This window comes from Polypterus senegalus, chromosome 5 (genome assembly GCF_016835505.1).
Source record: "Polypterus senegalus isolate Bchr_013 chromosome 5, ASM1683550v1, whole genome shotgun sequence".
Lineage (NCBI taxonomy): Eukaryota > Metazoa > Chordata > Cladistia > Polypteriformes > Polypteridae > Polypterus > Polypterus senegalus.
Genome location: NC_053158.1, coordinates 188,115,183 through 188,141,692, shown reverse-complemented (window position 1 = coordinate 188,141,692; position 26,510 = coordinate 188,115,183). Strand labels below are relative to the sequence as shown.

General features: G+C 38.3%; 1 protein-coding gene across 2 annotated transcripts in view; it reads right to left on the bottom strand.

Moving 5' to 3' along the window:
* Nucleotides 1-292: 292 nt before the first annotated feature.
* shrprbck1r (sharpin and rbck1 related) overlaps nucleotides 293-26,510 on the bottom strand; it is a 54,862-nt gene continuing 28,644 nt past the window's right edge. For both annotated transcript variants that reach the window (XM_039753796.1, XM_039753795.1), the window contains exons 10-15: nucleotides 15,213-15,373; nucleotides 13,739-13,850; nucleotides 10,103-10,282; nucleotides 7,100-7,198; nucleotides 6,683-6,826; nucleotides 293-1,091 (exon numbers count right to left, since the gene is read on the bottom strand). In XM_039753796.1, the coding sequence (XP_039609730.1) occupies nucleotides 1,011-1,091; nucleotides 6,683-6,826; nucleotides 7,100-7,198; nucleotides 10,103-10,282; nucleotides 13,739-13,850; nucleotides 15,213-15,373 (777 nt within the window). In that variant the 3' untranslated portion in view covers nucleotides 293-1,010. The remainder of the gene's footprint in view (nucleotides 1,092-6,682; nucleotides 6,827-7,099; nucleotides 7,199-10,102; nucleotides 10,283-13,738; nucleotides 13,851-15,212; nucleotides 15,374-26,510) is intronic.

The window sequence follows — 26,510 nt, the reverse complement described above, 5'->3', positions numbered from 1 at the left end:
CACCACCTGCACCACTGGGAGGACAGATTTTGCATGCATATTATCAAAGAAGAATTTGGAATACCTGGCAAAAAATGGTGTCAGTCATACCTTGAAAGCGAGTGCTTTCGTCACCACACACAATTGATAACCGAGCACTTTTGTCCTGTACCTTTCAGTCGTTCCAGCAGTGAAGAAACATCAGCATACTCTTCACTTGACTGCGTCCATGACTCATACATGAAGAGCGTTTCGAAAATCCCCTGAAAATCAAACACCTGGATAACAGATTAACAGTTCGAGTGAAGGGGTATGACTTTTCCTTGCTCCTCTAAAAAATAGTTTATTGAACAAAGAAACATACAAAAATTTTGGTTTGTTTTCTTTAACTCGGGCGGTAAAACAGTGTTGAATTTCACATTAACCATAAAACACATTTGAGGCCTGCACTTCTAATTTTAAATTTACTGTACATGACATAAGATGTTGGAACCCTACATGCTGCAATAATACCTTTCGGCGATTAAGGCCAGAATTTATCAGAATTGTTTTCAGTGTTAGGAAGACAATAATGCTTCCCCATCTGTTTGCATACTAAAATCTGCTAACTTTCAGTCCTTTCAGCACAATCTTATGAAAAAAGCAAGCAAAAGCTCAGAGGATAAAGTGCCTGAAATTGTGCTGAGATTAAAAAATTTAAGGCAAATAAATAAGTGCTGAAATTAAAGCAATCATAGACAAACGTATTACTGGAATTCGCTTACAAGCACTACACCTGAACTTATCTTCATCGTCAGTTGTGTCAGTTTGTTGTCTCCTTCGTGCACTCTTGCAGGGCGTGTATGTCATCGAGCTCCTCACTGGACTCGTGTCCCTTTGCAGACAAAATTGTGAACAATTCCGATCAGCCAGTAACAGTATATGAAAATGCCAACGGTTTGAAATTCTTTGGATTTCTTGAATTCTGTAGGCCTTTGAGCACAAATGGTAATACTGAATTGTCTTCTGTTAAAAGGAGAGCCAGGATGGGGCTAGTGACAGTTCTGGCATTGGGGATGGCACCTCTGCTTGTTAATGTTGCATCGGCATCCTCCACTCGTGTCTCCGGGCCCCTGCAGAAAGCAAATAGCAGTGAATTTAAGGTACCATGTAACTTTGTAAATTAGCTGTTAACACTGGTGCAAAGCAACAAACTGAACTTCATCAAAGTCATACTTCATGTAAAAATACAAATAATTCTGGAGCTTTCACAAGCCTACTTTATTACACTGTCTTCGAGGTCAGGTCAGGTTGGGGAGCATGCGCTGGTAGAGCACGTTGCCGCACCCACTACACATGGAAACAGCTTGGGATCCTAGTTGGCAGCCCTACAGGCAGACATGTGGTCCAGTCATGACCCTCTGTCTGCTGCAGCCAGGTGTTACGTGGGCATCCCCTTGGTCTGGTCCAGCCACTTGGGTCCTCAACAATGAGGATCCTGACAGCCAGATCACACTCGGGGAAGTGAGCCACATGGCCGTAGTGCCATAACTGATGCTCCCTCACAATGCAAGTAATGTGCCTCATTCGGGACTCCATGAGCAACACAAAGTCATACCAAGGGTACCCAAGGATTTTCTGGAGAGACACAGTACTGAAGGAGTCCAGTCTTTGTCTCAGGTTACTGGATAGCGTCCATGTCTCGCAACCATATAGCAAGACAAGAAGCAGCAGGACTCTAAAGACTTAGACCTTCGTCCTTTTGCAGAGATATCAGGAGAGCCACACACCCCTTCCCAGCGACCTCATGACCCCCCTATGCTCTCCCAATCTGTCTACAGACTTCATAGGAAGAGTCACCAGAGACATGAATGTCGCTGCCGAGGTAAGTAAACCTCACGACGAGGTCGACACTCTCTCCGCAGACAGACACACTGCTGATGGCTATGCCATCAAGGTCTTCAAGGTAGAAGACTTTTTACCATTTCTGTATAACGTGTTCTTAATTGTTTAAATCAACCTTAATGACATCCTTCATAGTAAGCACCAGAGTTGAGAGTAACGTGCTACTGTAATCTAATGTCACTTCCCTGTAATGAAGCAATGTAACCTGTTACAGTTAAGTTGCTGTAATCGCCAGTAACTGACTTTACTAGAATTTCAATACTTCTAAGAAAGTACAAAGAAAGTATTCAGTCCCCTTCACTTTCTTCACATTTTGTTATGTTGCAGCCTTGTGCTAAAATCACTTCAATTCATTTTTCCCTCATCAAGCAACACTCAATACCCCAGAATGACAAAATGACAACAGGAGTTTAGAAATTTCAACAAATTCATTAAAAAGTAGCCTAGATACCTGTCAAAGACAAGTAATTTAATGATTTTAAAAATATTTGATATCTCTTGCTCGATGTGTAACTTCAGTGCCTCTCCTCTGTACCCTCACATGTCTGAACTTCTCTTGATCAGCGTTCCCCTTCTCAAGTGTGTTCCCGTAAAGCCTGCTTCTCAGACTCTGTTATTTTGAGGCGCCTTGCACGCCTCCCGTCTGCTTTTAGAATTCCTGCCATCGAAGGCGACTCTCAGTGTGCCTCCTATGCCTTTACTTCTCCTCGTGTGTCTCACACTTGTACTTCCTATTTTGATTACATCACCAAAGCTAAACTGACCAATCAGATTTCTCAGAGGGAACAGACACACTCACACATACCCCTTATCGTTTTATTATGTAATAGATAAACAGCTGAAATATTTCATTGACACAAGTACTGTATTCAGTCCATTTGCTATGACACTTGGAATTAGGCTCAGGTGCATCCCATTCTATTCATTATCTTGGACGTTTTTCTACACCTTGTTTGGAGTCCACCTGTGGTTAATTTTATTTGATTGATTAAGAAAGGCACACACCTGTCCCTAGAAGGTCCCACAGTTGACAATGTGTATCAGAATAAAAACCAAGCCATGAGGTTGAAGGGATTGCCTACAGAGCTAAGAGACAGGACTGTGTCAAGGCACAGATCTGGGGAAGGCTATAAAAAATTCCTGCAGTATTGAAGATTCCAAAGAAAGCAGTAGCCTCCATAATTCTTAAATGGAAGACATCTGGAACAACCACAACTCTTTCTAGAGCTGGCTGTCTGACCAAACTGAGCTAACAGGAGAAAAGGGCCATGATAAAAGAAGTGACTAAAAACTCGATGGTCACTCTGGCTGAGATCCAGAGAACCTGTAGAGATAGGAGACACCTCCAGAAAGGCAACCATTACTGCAACACCCTATTAATCTGGGCTTTATGGAAGAGTGGCCAGATGACATGTGAAAGCCTGGAGTTAGCATAAAGACACCTAAAGTGCTCTTAGGCTATGAGAAACAAGATTCTCTGGACTGATGAAACTAAGATTGAATTCTTTGGTCTCAATTCTAAGTGTCAAGTCTGGTGGAAACCAGGCACCACTTCCAATCTGCATAATACCATTCCACTAGTGAAGTATGGTGGTACCATTATCAAGCTATGGGGTTGTTTTTCAGTGGCAGGAACAGGGAGACTAAACAGGGCTGAGAGAAAGCTGAACGGAGCAAACTAAACAGATTAATGAAAAGCTGCACCAGAGCACGCTGGACCTCAGACTAGGCCGAAGGTTTACCCCCCAGTAGAACAATGAACCTAAGCACAAAGCAAAGACAACACAGGAGAGGCTTAGTAACAGCTCTGGGAATGTCTTTGAATGGCTCAGCCACAGCCTGGAGAGACCAGAAAACAGCTGTCCACTCCTGGTTTCCATCTGACCTGACAGAGCTTGAGAGGATCAGGGGCCTCGTGTATAAACGGTGCGTACGCACAAAAATGTTGCATCACAATGTACAAAACCTAAACTTGGCGTAAAGCCACACACATTTTCACGGTAGCTTCAACCCTGGTGTACACAAGTTCTCCGCTCGGTTTTGCAAACTGGTGGCACCCAGCGTCAAAACAGTGTTACTGTTTCTGTGTGGTTATTCTTTCTTTTTTAGATTCACATCCCTGACGCGGCTTTATAAATACACTGAAATTAACCACTTATTGTTTATTAGTTTAATGCATCTGATTGTAATTAACCTGTAACAATATAATTGTCCGCAGAATGGTCAAACTATTATAAATACCACAGCTGCTTTAGCGTTGTTACTCTCACTGCACCTTTTTCTTCTTCTTCTTTCAGCTGCTCCCGTTAGGGGTTGCCAGAGCGGATCATCTTTTTCCATATTAATCTCACTGCACCACTCGGAGAATTAATATCACTGTATCTGAGTGTGAATCATAGCTGTATAGCAGCTGATTGGAAAGAGAATTATCGGTATACAGCATCAAGCACACGCTGCCTCAGCCATGCTGTCTATTGAACTGCTCTCATACAACAAACGCTTCAGAGCCTTTCCTCGCCGTTCAGAAACAGTTTCATCCCAAGAACTCTAAATGCACTCAATCAGTCCATCAAGTGCTCCTTGTAGAACTGTTTGTACTTATAAGTACAATTACCTCACTATAAACTTGCGATACAGTTATAATATTGCACAACCTGTGCCTCTTTATAAAGCACGTATTTACATATGATGACAATATCATTTTTATGATGAAATGCAGCAAAATATGTTTATTATATTATACAGATAAAACTTTAACTTCATTTAAATAATCTATATTGTTAATAATTAAACATGTGAGGACACGGTGCCGCAGCGCTAGCGAGAAGCTGGCGCTCTGTTCACGGATTGTTCCTGCCTCACGCTGTATTCTTGCTTGTGCTGACGTGACACTGGAAGGATAGACGGATAGAAAAATTAAACATGTACTATGAAGATATTTCAATGTTCCTTAAAAGTTTTGAAGAATAGGCGTTCTAAGCTTACAGATGGCTTAACGTCTATTACAGAGCTGATTGTGTGGCAATTGGGTATTTGGAGAAAGAAAAGTAAGGACAGGAATTGGGGGTTAGTATGTCTGAAAGAGACAGTACTGCTACAATAAAGTATTTCATCGAAGGTCGCGCACAGCGCAGCAAGCATCTTGCGTGAGGCATGAACAATCACTGCGCCACCGTGTTCCCATGTTTAATAACATGCTTTAACTCCTATCATCATGAAAATATCAAGTATACATTTCAGTATTTTAATTATTCAGAGAGCTGTAATATCACGAATGTAATGGATTCTGTGTCCTGTTGGAGGAAGAGAAAGCCCGTTTAAGAAGCAGGTAGTGATTTACACACTTAGAGCAAATAGAAGATCAAATACAAAATAAAGCATTTAACGTGCTACTTTAGTTATGATGGGGATTTGAGAAACTAGTAAATTACATGACTTTAAGATGAAGTTTATCATTTTCTACTTTAATGACAAAATAGACTACTTGATTAAAGTGGAAATTTAGAGATTAAAGTTGACATTTTGTGCCTATTTTTTTTTTCTCTGTACCCTAATACGGTAAGCTTTCATATGACACTCAGACGGTGGGTTACAACTCGCCTTTTCACAGCGACTTTGATATCTGACAGCTTCTTTTTATTTCAGGCACTGTGCGACTTTGTGAACTTGAGCTTTTGAATTTCTCTGACATTCTACAGTATGTCACTCAATCAGCTTCCTTTTGTTGTTTATACAACTGTTTAAACCAACAAATAGTACGTTTTTCCTTGCCTCCACTTGGTATTCGCTAAAATTCTTCTATTTCCCCTGTGCTTTTACCATTGCCTTTTCACAGAATGCTGAGCTTAAGGGCTATTTATTTAGATTTGCATATTCAAAGAGACATAATTCTGGGAGGAGACGGGGCAGGACAGCAGGCGTGTGCATGTGTGTTACTTTTCACGCTGACTGGGATTTATGTAGTGGAAGAACGTGGAAGTTGGCGTTCGCACAGATTTATGCATCTGGATTTTTTTGTGAGTACATACATTTCTACTTTTGTCCGTACACCATGTTATAATTCTTCGCACAACATTATGCATGCAGCCCCTGCAGTGAAGAATGACAAAAAATCTCTTATGGGAAAAGGATTTCTTACTCAACATTTCAGAAAAGGAGTGGAAGGCAGCCATGCACAGAATTCACTCGAGCTCCATATGCGCAAAGCATAGAATTATTCAACTTAAAATTATATATCGAGTGCATCTGTCTCACTTAAAATTGTCCAAAATGTTTCCAGGGCAAGATCCAACCTGCAAACCTTGCAATCAAGTTCCAGCCTCATTGGGCCATATGTTTTGGATGTGCACCAAATTAACATCATTTTGGACCAAAATCTTTAAATACCTCTCACTCTCAAACAGCCTTGGGAGTCACAATCCCTCCTAACCCATTAACAGCTGTGTTTGCTGTACTTCCAGATGGGCTTAAAGGGGAGAAGGACAAACTGTAATTGCTTTACTATACTATTGGCACGTAGACTTATCTTGCTCAACTGGAAGAATCCAAACTCATCTCTTTTCAGTCAGTGGGTAACTGATGTTATATACTATTTGAAATTGGAAAAAATCTAATTCTCACTTAGAGGATCTATACAAAACTTTTTCAAAACCTGGCAGGATCTAATCAATAACATTTTAGAATATACATTTAAATTGAGGAAGCAGATTGTTTTACCTTTTTTATTCTATTTATTTTTTATTTATTTACTTATTTTTCCTATTACTCTTAAGTCTAAGGAGAGTTTAACCATTTCAGTTGAATCATCTCAGAAACTTACCCGTGGACCCCATCGTGGACCTTTGGTTACCCAACAAATCTCTGTGTGACACATAGTGCAACGTATCCAATCACAGCCCTCTTTCTTCTGCACTATGATTCGACATTTAGGACAGTGCATGGCCTCACCCGTTCTGAGGAGGGTCTGTGAAGTGGAACAAGAAAGTGCTGATGACAAGCAGGAGAACAACTTTGTACCGCCTCACTTAGTCACCACAATTCTATTTTTTAAGACATCAATAAAGATAATTCTTAGCAAAGAGAGACAGAAACGTGTGCACAGAAGCAGCAGGGTAGGACCAGATTGTAGTCTTGGATAGATGAATGCAACTTCATGTGAGAAATAGATAGATGTACAGAAGCAGACTGATGCAGAAATAAGCAACAAAAAGGCATCACAGAGTCCAGGATTCCTCACATTGAGCATCTCACTGGTTTGTTGAGCAGCAGAGTCATTAAGTGCTCGGATGCGGAGATCATCCTGGTACTGTCTGCAGTTCATTCCCTCGTGGATTGCCTTAAAAAGAAACAAAAGAAAAAAGAAAAATGCAGTAATTGTTTTAATGAAACAGATCAATAAAATATGTTAAGGTCCACAGTCAGATATTTAATACACCTAGGTCCAAATGTTCTCCTCAAAATTAAAAGAACATATTTTTTAAAGCACCAGCTCATCGAACGACTATTTCTATAATCTTTGCAAAAAAAATAAAATAAGTAAATAAATAAAATAAAGTGATTTGAAAGACACTAGTGTACTACTATCAGCTTGCTAACATATTCCATGAGTCTGTGGTTCTTTGTATGAAGAAATACTTTCTAAAATTTGTGTAAAACCTACCCTTAACCTGCCCCAATTTTTTAACGAACAACTGTGTTAAAAGGAACAAGCGTCCCCAAGCTTACTCACTCCCTTCATTATTTACAGGAAGAGACAAGGATGGGGAAACATTTAAACCCAGCACTGACCACTGAGTCACAAAACTGTCCTACTTATACCATGTGATCGCAAATCTCAGTTGACGCCAGCCGAAAAGATACAACTCTTTCAATCACTTTTCAAGGCTTTGGAGAAATATTTTGCAGAAAATAAAATAAATACAGTCATATGAAAAAGTGTGGGAACCCCTCTTAATTCTTTGGATTTTTGTTTATCATTGGCTTAGCTTTCAAAGTAGCAACTTCCTTTTAATATATGACATGCATTATGGAAACAGTAGTATTTCAGCAGTGACATTAAGTTTACTGGATTAACAGAAAATATGCAATATACATCATAACATTAGACAGGTGCATAAATGTGGGCACCCCAACAGAGATGCTACATCAATACTTAGCTGAGCCTCTTTTAGCAAATATAACAGCCTCTAGACGCCTCCTATAGCCTTTGATGAGCATCTGGATTCTGGATGGAGGTATTTCTGACCATCGTTCCATGCAAAATCTCTCCAGTTCAGTTCAATTTGATGGCTGCCAAGCATGGACAGCCTGCTTCAAATCATCCCATAGATTTTCGATGATATTCAAGTCAGGGGATTGTGATGGCCATTCCAGAACATTGTACTTCTCCCTCTGCATGAATGCCTTTGTAGATTTCGAACTGTGTTTTGGGTCTTTGTCTTGTTGGAATATCCAACCCCTGCGTAACTTCAACTTTGTGACTGATGTTTGAACATTATCCTGAAGAATCTGTTGATATTGGATTGAATTCATCCGACCCTCGACTTTAACAAGGGCCCCAGTCCCTGAACTAGCAACACAGCCCCACAGCATGATGGAACCTCCACCACATTTGACAATAGGTAGCAGGTGTTTCTTGGAATGCGGTGCTCTTCTTCCGCCATGCAAAGCTCTTTTTGTTATGACCAAATAACTCAATGTTTTTCTCATCAGTCAAAAGCACTTTGTTCGAAAATGAATCTGGCTTGTCTAAATGAGCATTTGCATACAACAAGCGACTCTGTATGTGGCGTGAGTGCAGAAAGGGCTTCTTTCTCATCACCCTGCCATACAGATGTTCTTTGTGCAAATTGCACTGAATTGTAGAACGATGTACAGATTACACCATCTGCAGCAAGATGTTTTTGCAGGTCTTTGGAGGTGACCTGTGGGTTTCCTATAACCATTCTCACAATCCTGCTTGGGCATATGCCGCTCCTGTGTTTTTCATGGCCTGCCAGACCTGCTGGGTTTAACAGCAACTGTGCCTGTGGCCTTCCATTTCCTGATTGCATTCCTTACAGTTTAAACAGTTTAAACCTCTGAGATCGCTTTTTGTAGCCTTCTCCTAAACCATGAGACTGAACAACCTTTGTTTTTGAATCTTTTGAGAGTTGCTTTGAGGATCCCATGCTGTCTGTCACACTTCAGAGGAGAGTCAAAGGGAAGCACAACTTGCAATTGACCACCTTAAATACCTTTTACCACTCATGATTGGACACTCCTGCCTATGAAGTTCAAGGCTTAACGAGCTCATCCAACCAATTTGGTGTTGCAAGTAATCAGCATTGAGCAGTGACAGGCATTCAAATCAGCAAAATTACAAGGGTATCCACATTTTTGCATGGCCAGTTTTTCACATTTGATTAAATTTCACACAACTAAATACTGCGTCTCTAAAAATCTTTGTTCGGAAAACACGCCAGCACTCAGATGTTCCTAGGAAATGAAAGACATACCACTGTTATCGTTTTTGTTGAAAGTAGAGAAAATTATTATGCAGGCTGAGAGGGATTCCCAAACTTTTTCATATGACTGTATGTAATAATAAATTAGATTAGTATAGATAAACTGTATTAATCCCAACGGAACATTTACGTGCATACAGCAGCAGAAACAGTTCTTCAGTTTTAAAATTGCGAGAGAACTCAAGTTAATCCTGGCTGCACTGGATGCTAAACATGGTCCAACCCTGAAAAGAATGCCATCCCATAACAGAGCGTGCACACACAAGCACTAGAACATTACAACAATTAACTAATGACAATCAATCTTTTCTCATACAAACAGTAGGTAAATAAAAAGGGAAAATACTATGACACAGTCAAAATTTGGATTTTGAGTTTTCAGCAGATTTTCACAATACAACCATTTTCGGAGTGATGTCGGTCTGTTTCAGTGTATGTGTGACGATGCGAGTCAGTGGATACGATAGTCCCAAAACTAATTACTCAATCCAAATTAATCTTTGAAGACTTATTAGCATTATACAATGATACATCTCTATTAATTCTGAGCAAAAAATGCCATAGTAGGTTTTACTCTACAGAGGTAACAACTTTGCATTTTTTAACTATGCATTTGTCTACAATATTTTATGGCTAAAATCATAGTTGTATGTATGGAAAGAAGTGTCCCTGTAGAATAACAACAGATGTTAAAAGCTTTCAACAAAGAATGATGAAAGAAAGTGGGTTTCTACCTTGCAGGTAAGACAATTGCATTTCTTGCAGATGGGGCAAGTAAACTCGTTGACGTTGTCCTCATATTCACACCAGCCCCGGCAGTCCGGCGTGGCACAGTGGTAACTGTTTTCTGTCCTAGACTCTGCTTTGACAAGGCTGCGGTCCAGAAAGCACTGGTACTCATCTTCAGACAGGAGCTAAATGAAATCAGGATGGTATAAAGTAAGATTAGTGAATTTAAATAGGAAAGCAGAAAGAAAAAGGAGAAGAATAAGAGAGAGTGGAAGATGATTGAAAAAATATCAAAAACACTTCAGAATCAATGTGTGTCAATGTACTGACCAGGCTACCCCTAGTGGTCTTGCAATGTTCTTAGCCCTGATAGAAATTAGGCAGATAATTGTGGTTTAGGGGCTATGGTATTGAACCTCTTCTGCACACTGTGACCCTGAGCAAAACACTTAACATGCCTGGGCTTCAACCATACAAAATCTATGTAAACAACTTGCACTATATCCTGAACTTATAAGTCACCTTTGATAATGGCAATATAATACAATAGTGTTCCAAAATCTGAAACTGAAGTTGTTCAGTTACGATGATAGAGTCAAAGTTGATGCAAGGTTTAAAGAATTGGCAGCTAAGTCCGTGAAAATATAAATTGCAAAATATGCATTCGAAGTAAACGGTGTATCACACCTCATCAAAAAGAGGTGACTAGGACTGCTGTTAACAGAGTTGATAACGACGAGCCACAGGAGATGTAGATTTCAGTACTCACACACCTGAATCAGTAAATGTGCCTAATGACACCAGTAGAAGCACAGACAAAGCTGTATATAGCAACCACCTTCTTACTGGACATCTAAACAAATAACTAAAGGAAGTTAACACTAATGTCAAACTGGAAATACATACATGCCATGCCAGAATATAGCCAAAACATTTTATTTAACACATAGCATATACATATACACCACAATGCTTCTCTAAACTCTGTTTGCTGTTGATATTCCATAGAATGATGCAATAGCCAAAATGTCAAACAGATATTTTAGCAGGCAGAAGCATTTTTCAAACATCTGAAGCCAAGTAGAGGCAGTGGTCTATGTGTCTGTCTGTCACTGTGGTCATTGCAATGTGCACATTAATTGTTAAGCATCAGTTATCTTGTGCTTCTGAGATCCTGAATGAATAATAGATATTTTAGCTTTTTATTTCCTCACAGCGTCAAGCATTTTCCTCAGTTTCTTTTACTCTCTCACTAAAACCCCAGCAGTTTAAAGTGCATGGACAAGGGGAATGGAATGGAACATGTAATAATAACTAACAATGTAAAAGATAAAAGCGAAAAGAATAAAAACAAATGTAAAAACGTCTGAATTAGTATAAAGCACCCTAATTTGGGGTGTTCATAAGAAATATAATGATTTACTTCATGAGATAGAGTACATAATAAACAAGAATAGTTGCATTAGATCTTTGAAATATTAATGTGTGCTTCAATTTAAATGTTAGTCTAAATATCCTGGACTATAATAGAAATTTGTCATTTTTCACCCTGTGATAGAGGTCTACAGAGAACTAGATCCCTAATAAAGGATGAAAAATAACACAGACGTAATCAATGACACGGAAATAGTACAACACGTTACCCCACATACTTGATGTTTGAAACTTGTCAATGGACTATCAAATACAGGACCAGGACCATCAGTAAAGAATCATATATCAAAAATATTATCATATTTGTGACCAAATAGCATAAAATGACACTCCACATGCCTATATTACAAACCCCTACTTTTTTCAAAGTTTTATGAAAAGGAGTAACTTTGACCCCTCGTAACCCATTATGGGGTGAACCCCTGGGGTAGATTCATGTGTCATAATATGCACAACTTCAAGTCATTCTGATCTTTTTTGCTGAAGACACCTATTGGTTTACTTTTTTTTATCATACGGGTTTAATTTCTTGTGCAAAGTATAGTCCAAATGGCCTAGAAAAAAGGATTCTAGAGAGCCAAAAAAAATGAGGGGAAACACTAAAAAGCTTGATGGCTTTTATACCTATAAGCAGACATGAAGATGAGTCAAATGCTACATCATATGTGCATTTCTCGTACTGGTGAGTCAAGGGGCCTCAGACAAAAAAAACCAAAAAAAAAACCAAAGATGATTTCAAAGCATTCATAAATAATTCTTATAAACACAAAAAATTACATTTTAAAGAAAGGAAAAAAATGTCCTTAAGCTGGCAACACATGAACTCTAGTCAAACAGATTATCAAACTTGACAACTGCAGTTGCTGGTCTCATTGCCTGACTATGTCAAATTACATGACTATTTATGGCAGGGGATGACAAATTGTATGACTCTATAATGATTTTGCAAGACAGTTTCACATTTACAGATTATTGCGAGCTCACACATTTTATTCTTGACAGCTAATAATGTTCTGTGTAACAGTGATGGAGCTGCACAATTGCCTTCCAGGTATAGCAGATGCAGTTGCAATCTCGTGTTTTGTTTTTTCTTTTTTCATTTTGTTATGGTACGTAAAACACAAGACATCAGATAGACAAGCCTTGATTCTGTTTGTGAGGTCTAAAACACAAGGTTCCCCTTTTTCCAAAAGGCTGCACTGCATGCATTGTACTTCCAGATGAGTGCTCAACACACACACACACACACAACCTGCTCCTACAGCTGAAGTCAAAATCAAACCTATTTAATTTTGTTGGGGAAAGCCGCCGACCAGTTGTACTGAGCCACTGGGGATTTCAAACAACACAACTTACTCTTAGTCATAAGGATTATGTGAATTAAATCTGTGACTGAAAATGACAGAAAAACTGTGCAATCCAACAGGACCTTCAACCTAAAATGCTTTAAATTGTGTTTAGTTCTTCATCCGATATTATTCAGTTTCAGTTTGTCTTCTTTAATATTATTTCTGGAGTAGTAAAACTTCTAGACAATTCATGGCTTCTTTCATTAATAAGTGCTGATTACGTATTGTCACACACGTGTGCATGGGAGGCAGCTGAAGGGCTTAGAGAGGACTGATTATACATCTGCCCCGGGGAGGCGGGGTACGCTGACGCTCTTTCTGAGTTCTCTACAGGTCTTCCCCGGGAAATCCCACCAGGAGCTGACACCTCGAAGAGGGACACATCCCTTCCGGTTCCGGCACCGAGGACGTTGTCACTTCCGGTTCCGGCACAGAGGACGACATCACTTCCGTCCTCCGTCCTATAAAGCCTCCTGCCTTTGCTCTGGCAGGCAGTTCTGTTTTGGACTCTGTTGAGTAAACTTGTCTCTGATGAATCGATTACTTTTGCAGCCAGGAAACCAGATTAAACGGGTTGCTGCCCCAAACCTTGCCATGCCTCATGTCTCTTCTTCTTACAGTATATTCCTCATCCGCAATCTGAAAACGCTCAGGCTTTGTAAGTAACTCACAGGGGTGCACAGCACTGGTCAGGGTAGGGTCACCAATTAAATTTTGGAACAAAACATAGCCTGTACTAAGGGAGATGCTGTTCAAAATTTTGTTGAGACAGGCTCAACAGTATGCATTTGTGTACCAGACAAACACACATTCAGCTTTATATACTGTATTAGACTGGATTTTTTCTGCTCTGCTTACCCCTCGAATCTCCCTTTCCAGCATCTTGCTGTTACAAGCATAGGTGTCATCTCGATATGGACAGGATACCTCTGGGTCTTCACTCAGCTTAATCACTGAACGTAAGCAGTCTCTGGATGCAGAAAAGAGATAACAGGTTATATAGCATGTCAACCCACTAGAGCACATAAATACAAAGAGCATGCTGCTCTGCAGGATTTTAGGTGCAGCTGATTGCTCACGGTAACCATGCCCATCTGAGCTGTGTGAGTTCACCTCAGTGTTTATGAGTTCTAAAGTTTCCTTATGCAGTGATCATTTCTTTTAATGTGTGTGGTCAGTTCTACTTATCTCTATGGTCGTGGTAATACTATAGAATGTTATGTCACTTGTATAGTCTGATCATATTTTGAATGTGTGTACCATGGATTCAGAAAATATTCAGACCCCTTCACTTTCCGTACATTTTACTATTTAGTAGACTACATTTTAAATGAATACATTTGTAATTTATGCCCAATAATCTACATTCATTGACCCATAATGACAAAGTGAAAACATGTTTTTTCAAAAAGGTTTGTAACTTTGTTAAAAATCAAAAACTGAAATGTCTCAATAATGTAAAAGTGTTCAGACCCTTAATTTAATACTTTGCAGGAGTCATTTTGTCAGCAGTTATAGCTTCTTGGGTAAGTCTCACCTGGAATGGTATAAGGCAGGTTATAAGCAGTTCCTGGTCTGCACCCAAACTGTTCAATGTTGTCTCGTTAGACCAGAGAATCTTTTTTGGTCAATCTCTCAGAGATCGTTAAATGGCGTACAGCAAACTCCGAATTGGAGTTAACCACTCCACCTTCCCCGCCAGATTCATGGAGAACAGATGACATGATGGTCCTCCCATCTCAGCAGAGGATTTCTGAAGCTCTGTTAGATGGAGCATTGAGTTCTTGGTCCCCTCCCAGATCAAGGCCCTTCTTGCCCAGGGGAAGAGCCCTGGTGGTTCCAAACTTACTCCATTTAACAATTATTGTGGCCACTGTGCTTTTGCAACATTCAAATATTTAGAAATGCTTTTATCTCCTTGCCCTGGTCTATGCCTGTGTGTGTGTTATAATCTATAGCTGTACTAGGATCATCTCAATAAATGTGCACAAGTGTTCATTGTATATTAACATGTTTTGTTAATGTGTGTTTGTGAAACATTACTGAGTTCTAAAGTGGTCAACTGTTTGTTGCGGTGGTCTGACTTTGCTGTTTGCTCAATAAAACCCTCTGTATGTCAGCATAAAATCATTCGCTTTTACTGTGGGAACTCCAGCATTCACCTACAGCATGCTTAATTATAATAAAGTCATAATAATTAGCTTGAGTATATCCAATTCCTCATTTGTGTTTGCATGTAAAGCCTTAACCTGGACTGTATTTGTGCTAAACCATCATTGTTAGCCTGGCGACCCACCAGCGTCGGCATCCTCACCTCCTGCCATGCCCTCACCTGCAGAAACAATGCAGACACTCTCGCAGAAGTACCCCTTCCCCGGGTGCCAAATCCAGGTAGCAGATGCGGCATTCCACTGCTTCACGGTTGGCCACAAGATTCTGGGAGTCCGCCTGCCGCAGCATTTCAAAATTGTGTAGGCGCTCAGTTTCCTGTATCTGTGGTAGAGGGGCAAAATTTAGAATAATTAAAAGTCCTGGAAATACCTGTTCTACTATAAACTACCATCTAGTACATTATAATTTAGTGTGACAGGGTAGCCTAAATTTCCTGTTACTTAAATTACAAGATACCACACACAATTTTGAAGATGTCAGTTCTCATTGGTGCATCTGTGCAAAGTACTTTGGTAAAGTAGAAGGCACAATACGTTTAAAGATATACTGTATGTGTTATGCTAACTGGAAACTCTTCACTTGACCTGCTATGGTTACATGTGTGAGTGTGGACTGCAAAAGACTGTTGCCCACTCCAGGTATGTTCATGTCTTGTGCCTGATGTGGCCAGTACAGACCGTGACCGTAAAATTGTATTAAGCAGCTTCAGTAAATGTTTGGAAACCTTTGGTGAACAGAAAAGGGCATCCCTATTGGAAGGGAAACAGTAGAACCCTACCTCTTTAGCAGCCAGGGGTTCACTTTGATTAATTAGTGTGTTTGCTGATTGCCTACAAAATTCTTTGTTAATTAGAAAAAAATGGTATTAGCTTAGGTAGTGCAAAAAAATGATCTATTACTCATGCACTGTCTTTGGTGTTAATAGCACTTTCAAAGCATCAATAAAGTTCTTATTCATCTCTTTGCAGAGTGGCATATTAAGTAATTTTTAATACACTAATAAAATGATTTGTGAAAATGAAGGATTCACAGATCTTATACTTAACTATGCAATATCAGAAATCTGTCTCACTAGCCACATTGCACAGATAAATAACCACTCTCTTGATGGTTTCTAAGTGTTATTAAGACTAAAAGAAGCCTTTTCTAAAGTCTTATTACATAACAGGTAAAATACGTATTTTTGCAAACTGAGGTGTTACAGAAACAGTGTCATTTGTCCCTATATTACATGCATCCTTTGCTTGTGACACAACAGTATTTTCATCTATATCTTGCATTGCTGTGCAGCCTTTAGCTCTTACTTTTTATGTGCAGTTATATTTGGTGCATTTATTCTAGGACTGCTTGTCAGGACCTAATGACTGATGTTGCTAGATTTGGCTCCACGCCCCAAAGATGCAGAAAATGGATGGATGAACTTTTTATGAGTAAATGGATTTTTTTAACACCTCCTTCTAGTGAAAAGAGAGAACCAGCTTAGATTCAGGAAAGACTTACTGAAATGGTAACCTTGTTCACATTAGAACACAAGAACAATTGTGAAGAGAATTGACCATTCATCCCAACAAGCTTGTTCGTTCTAGTCAATTAAACTGTCCAGAATTACATCAGGTTGCAATGTGAAGGTCCCTAATGTCCTATTCTCTGCCACACTACTTGTAAGTTATTGTGCCTATAGTTCTTTGTGTAAAGTAAACTTTCTAACATTTGTGTAAAATCAACCCTCAACAAGATTTCAGAATGAATTCCAGAATTTATTTTAAAGTAACAAATGGGATCCACTGTACTAACACCTTTCATAATTTCAAACATTTCGATCATGACATCTCTTAATCTCTGCTTCAACTGAAAAGGTTCACATCTTTCAATCTCTCCTAGTGGCTCATGTCTCTAAGCCACAGAATTAGCCTAGTCGTTTTTCTCTGGACTTTCTCTTGCATGGCTATTTTGTCTTTTTGGTATTACGGGGACTCAGAATGTATACATTACTCAAGATTAGGTCACAGCAGTGTGTTAAATCAGTGTTTCTCAACCCAAAAACCCACTTTTGATATTTTACTCTCATTTACCCAAGGGGGAAAGCACTCTTCTAATTGTACTTGTTTCGGTGAAGGGGGCCACCACTGGAAAATGAAAAACAGGACTGGGTTGTGAGACAATAAAGGTTGAGAAATACACCATTACTAAGAATGGTGGTATGGATCAGTACTTTAATCATTTTATTTCAGGTGGGCAGGCAGGTACGGGTTCATTTTTCGAAAAAAAAAAAAGCCTACCTGGACATCAATACCTCTTCTACTTTTTGGTAGTGATCTTTTATTTAAAAGCTTTGTTTTGTCTCTTCACTAATTCAAAGACTGAGAAGCAGATATATAAATTACATCCCATTTGAATTGGGGGTGGTTAGCTTTATTTGTTCATTTTTAACATCAAAATTGTATATAACAGGGGTGTCAAACTCTGGAACAGGATGGCTGCAGTGGCTGCATGTTTATTTTATTTATTTTATAACAACTGCTGCTAACAGAACATGTATCTTTTGTCCTAATTTGAATTTACTTGCTTTTCAAAATTCAGAGTCATTCTTTATTTTTCTACTGAAACCAGCAACCAAACAATAATGCAGTTCAAAGTGAGCCAAATTAGCATCTCATTATTCTTTGCCTGATATCAAATCAAAATATTTTTGGAGTTTTTTTTTTTTATGAAAATAATATGATCAATAGTGTTACAAGGCTGGTTCCTTTGAGTTGCTGGTCACCATTTGGAAATGTATGTTTACTGTACAATTATAGTTTATAACATGGCTCCTTCACCATTGCATAATCTGTTGTGCTATTATCTATCCATCCATCCATCCATCCATCCTCTTCCGCTTATCCGGGGTTGGGTCGCGGGGGCAGCAGCTTCAGCAGAGAGACCCAGACTTCCCTCTCGCTGGCCACTTCTTCCAGCTCTTCCGGGAGAATCCCAAGGCGTTCCCAGGCCAGCCGGGAGACATAGTCCCTCCAGCATGTCCTGGGTCTTCCCCGGGGGAAGATTATTTATTATTAATTATTATTATTCACTTTAACCTGAATTGAAATGAGTGGCTCAAGTGTCAAATGTTATTAATGCTCAAGCCGATACACAGTGGATTCAGAAAGTATTCAGCACCCTTTACATTCCGCACAAGTATTATGTTGTAGGTTTAATTGATTTAATTGTAATTTAATTGAAATAGATAAATTTGCCATTTTTACCAATCAAACTACACTAAATAACCCATGACAAAATGAAAGCATGTTTTCAGAAAGGTTTGCAAATTTGTTAAAAATCAAAAACTAAAATACTTAATTACTATACAGTAAGTATTCAGACCCTATGCTGTGGTGCTCCAAATTGTGCTCAGGTATATCCAATTAGCTTTAATTTTCCTTGAGACGTGTCTAGAACTTGATTGGAGTTCACCTGTGGCAAAATTAATTGATTGGACATCACTTAGAAAAGCACATAACTGTGTATATAAGAACGCACAATTCTCACTGCATGTCAGGTCCAAAACCAAGCTGTGAAGTCCAAGGAACTCTCTGTACACCTCCATAATTAAAATGAGGTAAGGCATAAATCAGGGAAAGGGGATAAAAACTGTTTCTAAAGTTATGAATGTTCAAAGGAGCACATTGGTCTCAATAATCGCAACATGGAAGAAATTTGTAACCTCTAAGAGTTTTCCTAAAGTTGCCTGTCTGGCCAAAATGAGTAACCAGGACGTGAGTTGGTCAGGAAGGTTACCGAGAACATAATGGTCATTCTGATAAAGCTTCAGAAGTCCTATGCAGAGATTGGAGAGGCTGTAAGGAAGATGATCATCTCAGAAGCATTCCATCAATCAGGAGTTTGTGGGAATATGACTAGATGGAAACCACCCCTGAATAAAAGGCATATGATAGATTAAAGGACTCTGAGAGCATGAGGAAAAAGATTCTCTGGTCTCATGAGACAAAAATTGAACTCTTAGTGCAGAACTCCAAGCACTATTTCTGGTGAAGACCAGACACTGCCTTCAGCCTGCCCAATACCACCCTTAAGGTGAAGCATGATGGTGGTGGTAGCACCATGCTATGGTCCTGCTCCTCAAGGACAGGGAGACTAGTTAGAATTGAGGGAATAATGAATGCAGCCAAATACAGAGAGGACCTTGCAGAAAACCTGTTCCGGAATGCCCGTGACCTCCGACTGGTGTGATGGCTCACCTTCGAGCACAACAATTACCTGAAGTATACAGCCAAGACAGTGTCAGAGTGGCTTCAGGACAAGTCTGACTGTCCTTGAGTAGCCCAGCCAATGGCCAGACTTAAACCCCATAAAACATCTGTGGAGAGACCTGAAGATGGCAATTTACAGACACTTCTAACCGATTCTAACAGATCATGGGAGGATCTGCCAGGAAGAATGGGATAAATTGCCCAAATCCAGGCATGCAAAGCCTTACCTACCAGGACTTAAAGCTGTAACTGCTGCCAAAGGGGCATGTACAAAGTACTGAGAGGTCTGAATATTTATATGAATTAGGGATTTCAGTTTTTGATGGGCAAAAATGGCAAATGTATCCATTTAAAATTACAACACATTGTGCAGAAAGTGAAGAGGTCTGAATACTTTGCAATGGCACTGCATAGAAAAAAATAAAACTGCAGCAATGTTTGTAAATGCTATTAAACTTTTAAAAGCCATTTTAGTTAACAGAATGCTATTCGTTAATGCATACTCTAGGCAGTTAATTAAAACTGAATGAACATAAACAGGTATAAACTGCTAGCAAAACGTGAAATATCCTCGTGTTTAATCTTAAATGCTCAGATCAGCCATTCCAACACAAACGTATTCATTAATTTACAGTTCAGTAACCAGGCCTTAATGAAGTGCCAGTCTTTCACACACTCTCATACTGAGCCTGTTTAGCCTTTAATAATTCATCAGAACACACTGAAAAGTGATGAAAAAGGTTGCAAAAGAGTAAATATTAATGTCGCTCATTAATGTCACTCAAACATCGCAACAATTTTAGAGACCCATTTTCATTTTATTAAAGTGCACTATCTCAAAATGTTACAGTATTTCATATTTTACAAGGAGGCACATAGGTGACCGAGGGAGACAGAAAATTTGTATAATTAGTAGCAACAATGCATGGCATTTATTCCCCATTTACCAGAAGATTATAATTTTAATGGTGTTAAACGTTTAACAGGAATTTAAGACTGACTCATATTCAAGTGGCTATTTTGTTGACATTTCAGTCATGACTGAGAAAATGAATTGGGACAGAACTCAATGAATGCAGATATCTGTGTTCTGGATAACTGTTTATAAATTAACAGATGTCTGTAATACTAGGTTGTTGTACCGTGTTAGCCATTATGAATGTAGAGAAAAGCCAAGCAAAATGCCTGAAGAAGGGGCCTGAGTTGCCTCGTAAGTTTGCATATTGTAATCTTTTTAGTTAGCCAATAAAAGGTGTCATTTTGCTTGGCTTTTCTCTAAATTAACAGATATATTTGTGCTTCCTTTAATCCCCAAACAGCAAATGTCCCAACTTTTGGGCTGAAAATTCGGCACCTGTCCAGAATTGTTTCTGGTCCCAAATTTGCCTTTTTAGATTATTTTTCTGCACTTTAAACGTGGAAGGCTGCAACTTTCTTTGTGCCTTAAATAAACAGTTAAGAAAAGTGATAAACAGAAGTTGCAAACCACTTTCAGTGTCTAAAATTTTTTAGTGACCTTAATGTGTGTATCTACATGTAGAAAGAAACAAGCAAGTCCAGTGAACTGGAACAAACCGGTCAGCGAATGTTATACAAATATAATGCATACATATATTTGCGCATACTGTACATGTATGTACATATCTTTCTACTTAAAGTCACAAATTACAAAATGTTTCTTAGTATTACTTGGGGATGGGTATAGATTTTGGATACCATCCTGAAAAATCAAGTAATGCAAGATGTTCTTACGAAAACTTTGTAACTGCAGTCCTATTACAATACAATAAAACATCAAAGGCAAGGTTGACACGTAAAGACATTTTGCATAACAGATGCAAAAATAACAAAGAAATTGGCAAGGTATAGCCTGCCATATTAAAACAATGACAATATGAACTGATTTATATGTCACATTAACAAAGAAAACATACTGCTTTCTACTTGACCTTTTCCCTCACATTGCTTACTATAAGAGAACTAGGATATTCTTATTCCTTAGGATTCTTGCTCCTGACAAAAAAAAAATGACCACAATTACAATTAAGAAAAAAAGAAAACATGTTTACATAATAGGAGAAAAAAATCAATTGGAAGCACTTTGGAGTTAAATTTCAACTTTTTAAGAACAAGAGGTTCACTAGAAATGTACTGAAGCTTTTTTTTTTTTTTTTTTTAATTTACTGCATTACTTGACACAAGTATTGTGTAAGATATTTCGCAAAGATGTTGCCTCCATTGCTGGTAACACTAAGCACACGCCTGCTTCAGCCATCTAGTGAAAGCTGTTGAGGGAGAGGTTAAGCACCTGTGTAGCGTACAATCAACTGACAAGAACTAAAGAAAAGTTACAAGTACACATTTAATTGTAATCATGTTAAACTTTAGCACACATTTTTAACACTGGCAGAGTGGTAGCATAGAGCTGGCATTCCTGCATTACAGCGCCAAGATTTGCATGGAGTTTGAACTTTCTCTGTGCATTTTTGGATAGATGTCATTATCTCAGTTTGATTACTTTTCTTAATGCTGAACATTGGAAACATGTCATTAATAATTCTCTGTTAACAAAATATTTTTAGTCCTTCATGTGTTATTAAAGTAAATAACATCCATCCCCTTTGTCCATCTCCAACCAGTGCCCCTGAAGATTCTGAGGTATGAACACTGGCCACTGTGCCACCAGATCACAGTTTCAAAATATCTATATCTATCTATATCTATATCTATATCTATATATCTATATCTATATCTATATATATATCTATATATATATATATATATATATATATATATATATTAAATATATTTATATATTAAATAACTGGAAAAGAACTAAACAGATACTTTATTAATAGGTTTTTGTTGCTGGATTGAAAGCAGCACATTCTTTTCTGACAGCTGTGAGACTCAGCCCTGCAAAGGATTGCCTTACACCAGCTATGCTGCTGCGATAATCACTGGCTCTCTGTGATACTATAGTGATCAGATTACATTTACCACTCAACACATATAAGATTAAATGTACAGTATACCTGTATGTTTATGACATCTGTTCAGCTCGTCACTAGATTGCATGCTATGTACATCCTTAACCTCAACGTCAATAGGGGTCACCAGTTGACAGGAGCATGTGCGTGCATGATGTTACTGACTATAGCAGGTAATATCTTCACAAAATAGTGCAATACTTAAAGTGAAATAACACAATTCTTTTGCAAAAATAACACAATAAAATGTTTTTGAGCGGCAGAAATAAATTTGCAGAGAAATGTACAGTACATATAGTAAAGAATGTGCCTACCGTGTTGAGAGAATGGCCTTAAAAAGAAAAAACAGCAAAATAAAAAAAATCAGCTCCCTTCACTGATGGCACAGAAGCAGTGGCTAGAGCTGCAGCCTCACAGATCCAGCATCCTGCTTGTTGTCTTTAAGGTATGTGCAAATTCTCCCTATGTCTGTGTGTGTTTCCGCCACAAATCTTAAAGACATGGATGTTAGGATGTTTGGCAATTCCAAATTGGCCGAGTGTGACTGTTAGTGTATGTGATCATACACCCTACCCTGTCCTGGGACCATTTTCTGGCCTGCACCCACTGCTTCCCAGATAGGCACTGGTAACTACACCAGTCCTGAAATGGATTAAGAATGTTAACCTCCTTCATACAGCGTGTTCTCATTGGTTCAAAACAATGTTAAAACAATACATATTTTTACAAACAAAATGTTTATTGAAATTCTGGCACATGATTGTAGGGATTCCAGATGATTTCTTTTTGGTCCTAATGAGCCCTCACACTGTAACATTTCTATCACCTATACAGTTCTCAGTAGTATTCCAGCATTTCAAAAACTAAACCCAAAAACCAGATGGCTAAATCTACATGCATAAAAGAAATACCCTGCAACCTCATCAACTTTCCACAACAAAACAAAAAGAGGACCATTTAAGACTGGAAATAAATAATATGTGGTGCAAATTGAAAGCAAATTCCAGTTTGGAGATTAGTGCATATGTGTGTTATGGCTTATATTGGGCTTGTAGCTGGGAGGCACGTGCTAATGGCTTATTACTGTTTGAGAAAGAGTTTGGATAGAGAAAAGACACACAGAAATGACAACAAAAAAGTTTGTGAGGTGTGGACGAAATGAAGCCTTGCTTTTTGACAGTTGGAAATAGATTGCCCATAAACCTGTTCGGAAAATGGATGGATGGATAGAAAAGAATTCCCAGGTTGCCAGTTTTTTTTTATTCTACTTATGTTTGAGTTTACTTTAAGAGTTACTCTCCTCTAGTGATTATTGAATGCCTTTCTTACTAAAAGAAAACCACTGTTCAGTCTGAGAAAAAAACATGTCTATTTATATATAACATTGCCATGTACCCATACATGTACACTACCACTATCTTCAGTCCACTCACACAGTGTGCTTATGTTCTGCAAGCACTTGAATCCTCCTAATTTAGATTAAATTATATAAAATATTATTTGTATAATTATAAATTACTTGCATATGTACTAAATTACAATTATTAATTTAGTTTATTCCTTACTCCCCAAGATGAACTTTGCTCAAAAAGGAAGTCAGGGGTTCATTCTCAAACTTGCCCCTGAAGGTGACAGATCGACGTCCCAGCATAATCAACACTGTGCTATTATTTTGAACGTATGATTGCTGTATTTTGTTTTACCTAACACATAAGTGAATGAGGCTCCACCACAAACCCCAACACTTTGATTTTTTTTTTCACTCTGCAATCTATGCTGTGCACAATTTGCATGTTCTCCAGATGTCTGTGTGTCCTTCACTCTAATTCCTTTCTATTTCCACCCACATCCCAAGTATATTATGAATAATAAGACCTGTATTAGTGAATGTCGCCTGCGACAGACATGTGCCAAGCCCATGGTTTGCAACTGCCTTACATCCAATGCTGCCATGATAAACTCTGACCCCCTTGTGACTGTGAACTGTGTCTATGAGAAAGGACCGCTTGCATTAATTATTTTTAAATGTTCATATTATGTTCTATTGTGTTTTTTCCCCAATTTTTGCATCAGTTTATTACATATCATTCAGGAAGGAGCACGAGACTGCCCTCTGGCCAAATAAACGGAAACAAAGATGCAAATTTTCAATGCAGATAAAAGGACAGGATAAATGAATCATTTCAGTTGTGTGTGTGACTAGGAGTGACTAGGACACAACAGGTTAGGTGAAGAAGAAATTGTGTAAAGAATCTACATGCACACTTAAGAAAATATAAAACAGAATACAAATATCAACACTTCAATATTATATAACACCCAGAATGCATTTGGGACATATTAAAGTTTCCAAAAACACAACATAAATAACAGCTGTTGTTAATGACTCCTGCAAATGGATTAGCATTGCACGGTGTTAAAATGACAGTTGCCAGAATATACAGTTTCTGAAAAAGTAAAAAACCAAAATCTAGTAGTTCTGAACACATGTGAACCAACAGTTACAAAGGTTAAACTCGCTTGAACACAACAATAGTGAAAAAATACTATTTCATTAAAAGAAACCATGAATCTTTTACTTATTCCTCAGTTAATGATGTAACAATAGATAACACTTTCTTAAAAAAAAAACAAACAACCAAAAACAAACACTGGAAAGTAACTAGCATACAAAACATGCACATCACATGTTCAATATTAAAGACAAAGGGAAAATGGGTAACTGCTGTGGGTCAAATGCCACATTCATATTCTTTTGGAGTTTTGGGAGCTTCAACTTGGGATTTCACATTCTATTTCACATTCATATGAGTTTCTAGTCGGGCATTTTGGAGAAGCATGACGTTGCGGTTGATTTGTGAAAATAAAGAGCAAGCCAAATGTATTAGATATGCATCATTTCAATACAAATGCATTTTAACCAAAAAAAATAGTATTTCTGCCTTGCCAGGTTACATATTTTATTTTAAAGAATTAAAAGGTGGAGATTCAGCATTTCATCACACCACAGAGAATTTGGGTAGCTTTGTTTTCACATGGAATTTCCGATTCTGAAACTCCTATTTACCATTTGTTTGACAGCACTTGAAAGAAGCATAAGCTAGGTCATCGCACAATGTGATTTAGTGCCTGAGACACAAATATGCATTCATACCAAATCAAAATCGAATAAGACTGTGCTAGTAGTCGTCAAGCAGTCACTAAACTTGAGACACCCAGCAATTGTCACTTGTGTGAACCGATATTGGTCCAGCAGCGAGATCGGCAACTGCAACCTGCAAGACTTCCAACTAGAAGTTGCATAATGTGACGTTGGCTTAAGGCATATAGCATGTCTCAGAATCATTAAAACATAACATGCTTATTTAACAACCTTGGATAACGTGTACTGAAATGACAACTTAGGGTAAAATCCATTTCTGTGTGTCTCAAATGCCTTTTAAGATAAGTGACACTGCTTTTTGAAAATTATTGTCCGCATAAGAAGTAATCACCCTGTCTGTGCTAAATGAACAGAAAAATAATAAGTTAATTTAGCAGTACTACATAGTTCGCATGTACACAAGATCACTTTCTGTAAAATCAACTGTGAAGGTTGCAGTAAATTTACTGAGGCCGAACCATACTGCTTTGATATGTGAGAGGTTTCAACATGTTTGTTAACTCTTTCATTGATATCATGCATTGCATTTGGCTCAGGAGTGAGCACAGCTCTATCTGCCATAGTAGCACTGATAGAAAGTAGTATCTGCCACTCCAAAAGTGTAACATATAACCCACAAGTATCACAACAAAAATCTTTGTGAAAAAGTAACGCTTCATGGTTTCTTTACTGTAATAAAATGCATAATTAGACTTTTTCTTTTGTAATAAAGTGCACTCAGCTGTTTAAAGCTGGTTTTAATCCTTACAGGATAAGAGTTTAAACTGTAATATCTAGTCAGCATTCTAATCATTAACATACTGTGTTGTCATACGTTAGGCACTTTTTCAAATCGCCAACATATAAAAAATGTATTTCTAAGATTTCCCAAATGTGTTCTGGTTGTTTCAAGAGACAAGCACACCTGTGTTATATACACATATATTTCAGTCTCACTGTATATGTGTGCTCACACATTTTAAACCGATTTTTCAACAGCCAATTCAATAATTTGTTTAACCCAGTGAGTTTTGCTCTGCTAACTCAGCAGCTGTAATGTGTAACCAAGTTTAACC